We start from the raw sequence: 7,669 nt of genomic DNA, 5'->3' as shown, positions 1-7,669 counted from the left end.
TTACAGAGCCATAGGGGATGAGTCAGGACTGTATAGTTACAGAGCCACAAGAGCTCCCTTTAAGTAGTCTGTACCAAGATAAAGAAACAGACAAGGGAGACACACTTCTTACCTACAACGCCAAAGGCTGAGACAGCTCGGAACAACCCGGAGGGTCCTTTCTGGCTCGTCTTTGTTCTGTTTCCTAGATCCAGACGGCCAAGCAGTTCCCGCACTTCCTGCTGCGTGTACACATGCTGTCGAGCAAGCACAGGCCACCTGTGAGACTGCATCCCCTGCAGGACTCATGGACGACTGTGTCAGCGTGCTACGTCATGACACAGCAGCAGGCGTGTAACAACGCGTAAGGCTGAGGCCTGGCTCACACTGCTGTGTTCGAAAACTATGTCAAAGCTTTCGAGTGGGAACTTGGGATTCGGAGCTCTAAGGGATCCGCCTATGTCAGTAAGTTTGTGAACCCCTTAAAATGAAACGCAAACCCCCGACTAGACGTGCATTTGTATGAAGCAGCACAAAACTGTTCGCTCCTCAAGGGTCTTCCTGATCAGTCATCCCCAGCACCGTGTAAAGCCAAGAACACTTCATTATAGTAACAGAGGCTTCCGGGCAGATCCAGGGGCATGGACTCCCAGGAGTAGTTCAGGAAATCAAAAACCATAATAATGAATTTATCCACGATCGTTAGAACACAGGACATACTTCTGCAAAGATTTTAATGAAAATTATTCCAATCTGTAACTACTAATGTATTTCACAAAACTGGGACCTATGTGGATTCAGAAATATTTACCTAGGAAATTCAACTCAAAGAATAAGTTCCCTTGTTTGGAAAAGCTAAAAACTAACACGTCGACATCGCTACCTTATATGGTCCTTTGACTAACAGCCTCGTGTTCTTGACTGAATTGAGCCTTTGCAGTCCTGAGTCTAGACAACACAGGATCTGCATAACAGCTGTTCAGCATTTCTTAGTGTAGAGTAAGCCTTCAATGTGCTTTCCATCAGCCAACAAAACATCTGCACTGAAGCACAGTGATACACACTCTGCTAGACGCGATATTATCTACACTGAACCCTTAAAAGGTCAGTTGGTTAGGAAAATGTCTTCATTGTCTTTCTAGGGGGACTTCTGCTCTCAGAAACAAATCAATTGAAGGACAAAGTATAATTCTGCCTAATTTCTCAACACCAGTAATTTCTAGAAGCCAATTAGAAAATTGAGGTGTGTGGTTAAAATAATACGACAAAAACAACCACAGCAAACCCAGGTGCTATCCCACTAAGAGCTGTGACTTCACCTGCTCTGAACAGCACACACTGGAGACCCCGCATGAAGGACCCACAGGGACTGGAGACCCCGCACAAAGGACTTACAGGAGCCGATACTCACCCTGTCGTCAATCACCACCAAATCCTTTGGCTCTGTTCTATCAATTTTCAGGACTCGGTACTTCGTTTCTGCATGATTGCTCCCAACTAGAAAATATCTCTATAAAGAAAGAGAATGTCATTTTAAAGGCATTTTGCCCTGAAGACATTTTTATAACCACATTACGTTTTGAAGACGCATAATAAAGTTGGATTGCTCTCTAAAGTGTATGCTGGTTATATACAACTCGAGGACCAGAGGGAGCGATTCCAAAGGTCAATTTTTAAATTGAGATGTCCTTAGAGCTTCATGATAAGTATCTGATGTCTGAAATAAGCCCAGGACCCAGGTCAGATGAATTTAATTCTATTATAGCATTAGAGGCTGCTTCCGTGGCGTTTAGGCAGCAGAGCTGACAAGCATTAGCAAGCCCGACGAATGATGGGGAAGTTTAGACAATTACAGCTATTAGAATATTACAGTCTGACACATAAGTCTCAAAGCCTTCTGTGTCGAGGAGGAAAATGGCTGTGAGGAGCAACTCTGAAGGCTTGCTGCGTCCACGGGACTGCAAGGGCACACAGTCCCTGCAGGACATGTGGGGCGAGCCACCAGCCGGGCATGGGACTGGGGAGGTGGAGCATGCTCAAACCCTGGGAATCGCAGAGATTTGAGATGACATGGGTGGAGCTGCTCTCCCCTCCCCTCTTCCTCAGCCTCCATGCCTGCTCTGGAGCGCGTAACCAAAACCTAAGCTAAGATGAGCACGGGAAGTCAGTCATACCACAGCACCTGGAAGGCCTCTCCATGCTAATGAGGCCTCTCAATAGCCTTAGCCTTCAGCCAATGGCCTTCCCTTCCTGGATAGTCTCATGCCCTTCCCCAAAATCATATAATCCCTGGTTCATCCCAAATAAAGCATATTCATTCACATCCACCACCACCCCCAATAAAGTAATATGAACAAGCTAAGACCATCTCAGAGAGCTGCTTCATTAAAGACTGCCATGAGGAAGGCCTTCACCTAAACAGCCTGTAACATTAAGACTCCCAAAGAAGACCCTCTCTTCTCCCACCCCTCCGGCACTCGGCACTCAACACTCACACTCGGCACTCCAGCCTGACCTACAGCCTCGCTCTGCTGCCCCACTTAGATCAGGACTCCCTGTCCTGGACTTCACCTTGTTCTCCCTCGCCCCCCCCAGACCCCCAGCCGGGGTATAGGCAGCACCGTACACCACCAGAGGAGAGTCAAAACATGGGACCACAAGTCCCTAGTGCCTTTCCCAAAGAAGTTACTAGAAACAATATTCATCATAGCCCTGAACACAGCAGCCTTAGTTGCTGCATCACTGGGAATGATACAGATAATAACAATGTCAAAAGTAGTAATCCTGTATTTAAACATAAAATTCATAAGCAAAACTAAGTGGATTGCTTTATTTTGGATGGTGCTAAGAATCAGACCAAGAGCCCCATACACGCTGAGCACACACTCTGCCAAGCTATCTCCCAAATTCAATTACTCTTAAATTACTTTAAAGAAGATAAGTAAAATCTCATTAGCAAAAATAAATGATGTAAAAATATTTTGGTTCAAACTTGTCCTTTCAAAAGTAATACTTTTCACATTGAAAAGATTGAGAAGACACTGCCATAATCAGCCGGCATTTTACCATCTGACTGATCACTCGATGTACAGATAAAAAAAGCAAATACTAATCACAGCTGTCTGCTGGACAGCGTCGAATGTCACGCTGGAGAGCATGTGCCGTTGGAAGCCAAAGCCGAGAAGACTGAAGCTGGAGCTGGGGCTGTGTAAAATGACGGAAGAGTCGGGACTTCAAGAATGAGTACAGTTTTAAGAACTTACAGTATGCAGAATTCCGTTACAATGTTTTCTATTTAAACCTGTAAGATAAGTAAAACTCACTGGAGCTTTTACTAAGGGTGCATGTGTCACATGATAACAGTAATAATATCTTGTAAAGCTGTCCCTCATGCCCGATGGGGACAGAAGACTGCACTGTCTAATCGCAGCATAACTGTGTCTTTGTTTGGGGAAGTGGTTTTTATTATATTTGCAGTGAAACTCACCTAAGGGCACATTTCTCAGAGTGTATCCTGTTGCTAAGCAACAATGACTTTGTTTATAAATGTCTGATCTACCCACAGGTTATGAAGGACAGAACCTATATGCTGGCCGATACCAGTTAGAGGATGACTAGCTGAAGTGCTTAGCCCCTCATATCCTAGAATAGGTAGGGTCTCCTTGACACTGTCAGTTGTAAGGAGTAAATAAAGCAATTATAATAACAGAAAACAAAGGTGAGACATACAGTAACAGGACTCAAGGTACTGGGGAAGCAGCCGGCCAGAGAGGGAAACTGAGGGGGAGAAACTCAGAATCTCAGCCATGAACCCCAACTCGCTGCCTAGAGGAGCGGGAGACCAACCTGGTAGAACAGCCAAGCAAATAAATTAGAAGAAAAGATTTGCAAGCTATTTATACTTGTTACCAGAAAGGGAGTCGCCTTTCTGAAGTCTTGAAGATAAACAGCACCAAGGAGAGCAACTAGCAAGAAAAGGCCCTAAAGAGATTGCTGGGTTTATAACAAAAACAAGATGAAGCCAAAAGATGCTCACAGAGTACCGGACACACTGAGGAGAGTGTTCCCTTGCAGATAGCAGAGCCTCACAGAGAGCAGGACGTCAAGGGAGAGCAGACCCTCACAGGGAGCAGACTCTCACAGAAAGCAGGCCCTCACAGAGAGCAGGCCCTCACAAAGAGCATACCCTCACACAGAGAGCTGACCTTCACAGAGAACAGGCCCTTGGAAAAGAACATACCCTCACAGAGAGTGGGTCCTCACAGGGAGCAGGCCCTCACAGAGAGCATACCCTCACACAGAGAGTTGACCTTCACAGAGAACAGGCCCTTGGCAAAGAACATACCCTCACAGAGAGTGGGTCCTCATAGGGAGTGGGTCCTCACAGAGAAGGCCCTCACAGAGCAGGCCCTCACAGAGAGCAGACCCTCACAGAGAGCAGGCCTTCACAGGGAGAGGCCCTTACAGAGAACAGACCCTCACGGAGAGCAAGCCCTCTGCATAGTTGAGGAAAAGGACAAAAGAAGCAATAATGACAATAACAGAAGGGGACTCCCCTCCCAAAGGGGAGTAAGTTGCACTGCAGGTCCAAAATGGGACCAACCTGGGGGGATATACCAATCTGCTATCCATCTTTATGCTAGGAGAGACAACCATGCAAACTAGCATCCATAAATGGTGCACTGAAAGACACAGAACATAGGTACGTCCCTCACTTGAAGACAGTCAGAGTAAGTCACCAGGGAGACAGTGCTGTCCGGATACTGCGCTTCTCCTTGAAGGACTTCTAAACAAGACTGTGAAGAGACCATGAAGTATCACCTGTCCCACTCAGCCCAAAGAACTCTGTTATATGTAAGCTCACTAGCTACTTCCAAAGTCCCTGTGTACATTTTTTATGGCTAGCTTCCTACCCCCTCCAGCTAATTTTATACCCGTGAATAACCTGACAGTCCCTCCCACCAAGCTCTATGGTTTTCACTTCCAGGGCAATCTATCCCCACAGGCACTGGAGTTAGGAGAACGCTACATGACACAGACACACCTTCCCTTGATGGACAATCTTTTCTATCATCTACACTAACACCTCTTCTCTGGGCAAGCACACAGATAGATGGATGTGCTCACCAGGCCACTCAGTTAAGGAGATATGTCAGCTTTCAAAGAGGTAAAACCCCCACATGAAACTCCTTGTGGTTACAGAGCCTGGGACTCTAAATTCTAATTGCATTAAGACTGTGGTAAGGCAGTTCACAGTAAAAGAGGCACGGATCTTGACGAGTTAGCTGCCTCTGGAACACACGTAAGACGTTAGCTCGTTACCTCTCACATCCACACGCTCTGGGAGTCGGAAGAACCAAAAGTTAAACAGTCCACAGACTGAGAACCATGAGTGGGGACTGGGGAAGTCATGCAACTATCCAGAGGCTCTGCCCTCAGAAATGCTTTTAAAAGGATTTGTGCAGAGAACAGCGCCCTCGTGTGGACACCGTTCTGCAGCTTTGACTGGCCCGAGGAGGAGGAGAATCACTGTCTGCACTGCCCTCTGATGGCTGGCCAAACTCCACTTCAGCACTGATTTGGTTTTTTAATAAATTAATATTTTTTTAAAAGAGCTAATTTTTCCAGAAAGAGCTGTTTCCACTCAGTCTCATTTTCTCCCTGTTAAATACAGTAATTCTATGACCACGCAAACTCACAGTGTCATACTGGATAATATCGCTCAAGCTGGATCTCCTCATTTGGGAGATTAAAATCGTTTTCATTACCTCTTCCTGTTTTTTTTTTCTTTCTTTTTTCAAATCTACAGTAAAATTACCATGCAATGAACACCCTGACCCTTGCCTGGTCTCACCAGCTGTTAGTACTGCTTTGGGTATCCTGGTTAGGTTTTTTTGTCAGGATGACACAAGCTAGAGTCATTTGGGAAGAAGGAACCTCAAATTACAAAATTCCTCCACCACACTGACCTGTGGGCAAGCCTGCAGAGAGTGTTCTTGACTGGTGATTGATGTGGGAGGGCCCGGGCCTCTGTGGTCCCTGTCACCTCTGGGCTGGTGGCCTTGAGTTGTAAAAGTTGTATAAGAACTTCAAACACACATGACTATAGAAGTACATGCCAGACATACTCAGGTTAGGTTGTTTACAGGACAAAGAGGGAGCATCACACTGTGCGAGAGGGAACTGTCAAGTAACAGACTAACAGCAGACTTCTCAGAAGGACTCTAAATGACAGGAAGGCATGGATATATTTTGGGTCCTGAAATAAAGTAACTATAAACCAAGATTATGGCAGCCAGCAATGCTCTCCTTCAGAGTGAAGGCTCTACAAGGAAAGACCTTTTGTGAAAGGCTCTCCTCAGTGGAAGGAAAGACCTTCCGTGCTAAGGACAAGTGAGGGAGACGCACGGCCACAAGACTGGAATTACAGAGGATGCTTAAGGGAATTCTATGTCCAGAAGAGAAAGACTCCAGTGAACACCAACAGTGTGTTCATCAATGTGACTAAATTCCACTAGAAAAAGATACAACCATGAGGAATAAAAAAGCCAGGAAACCTATCAAAACCATAATGAGTCAAAACAGAACAAAGAAAAACATTCGGGTAGACTTGCTGGATAAAACTTCAAAAGTGGAGAAGAGAGGAATGGTGCATGGTGCATGGGTAGGATTCTGAGAAAAGGGGAGAGAAAACCCTTCTGATCCTCCCAAACATCCAGTAAGGAAAAGCCAGGGTGTGGAGGAGGCAGGAGAGCAACTGCAAAAGGAGAGGCTTACCCAAGAAGAGAAACAGTTTACACAAATAAACCTCGGGCAGGAATAGAAGACTGGGGTTCCTTGGACCCCAGAGTATCAGAAGATAAAAGAAGACATCACTCTCACCCCCCCCACCACCAAAAAAAAAGAAAAAGAAAAGAAACCAAAACAAGACAAAAAGAAAAAATGCAAAGTCAGCACACGTTTCTGAAGAGAAAAAGCAAGATTCAAACTAAAAATCTAAACTAAAATAACATACTTTGTCTTGCCAGTCATTGTTGCCATTTACGGGGTTCACAGCTGGGTTAGACGATGGTGACCCCCACCCCACCCCACCCCCAGCAGCCTACACAGCACCTTCTAATGCTATGAAAGCTAGCCCACGGAGAGCTTCCTGTGTGGTACCAACTTGGTTTTTTCTGTCCTGTGACCAATGTGTGTGCTGTCTTCAGCAGTAGGGTCTAACCACCAAGCTCTGGTGAACAGAAGGGAAAAGCCTGCATTGCTTAGGGCCCGCGGCACAGCTCTGACCAAGAGCTCCCTGGAAACCCACACTTGCTCTGCTTTCAGGTGGCAATTTAGGGATTCTGGGAGGAACTGTGTAAAATAACTGTATAACCCCATTAAATTCATAGACACTTATATACTTGATTCATATATAGTTCTACATAGTTACATACATTCATATATATTTCATATACATAGCTTATAAAATATATTCTATATGGCTTTTTCAAACATCCTTAGAGTTATTTTCTCCTCTCCTCACTTCCTCCCACCCCTCTCCACTTCTTCCTCACTTCCTTCTCACCCTCCCTCCCACCCCTCTCCATATGCCATGGCTGCAATGGTAGCAGAAATGTGTTGGGTAACCAACTGCTTTCTGACTGGATTTGGGGTAACCAACTGCTTTCTGGCTGGATTTGGGGTAACC

General features: G+C 45.6%; 1 protein-coding gene across 1 annotated transcript in view; it reads right to left on the bottom strand.

Moving 5' to 3' along the window:
* The window catches only part of Fig4 (FIG4 phosphoinositide 5-phosphatase), a 107,436-nt gene that overhangs the window by 89,334 nt on the left and 10,433 nt on the right, over positions 1–7,669 (bottom strand). Inside the window, exons 2-3 of the mRNA XM_028768995.1 lie at positions 1,391–1,489; positions 113–236 (exon numbers count right to left, since the gene is read on the bottom strand). Coding sequence (XP_028624828.1) covers positions 113–236; positions 1,391–1,489 — 223 coding nt within the window. The remainder of the gene's footprint in view (positions 1–112; positions 237–1,390; positions 1,490–7,669) is intronic.

Source organism: Grammomys surdaster, unplaced genomic scaffold (assembly GCF_004785775.1).
Source record: "Grammomys surdaster isolate TR1022 unplaced genomic scaffold, NIH_TR_1.0 190, whole genome shotgun sequence".
NCBI lineage: Eukaryota > Metazoa > Chordata > Mammalia > Rodentia > Muridae > Grammomys > Grammomys surdaster.
This window is presented reverse-complemented; position numbering and strand designations above follow the sequence as displayed.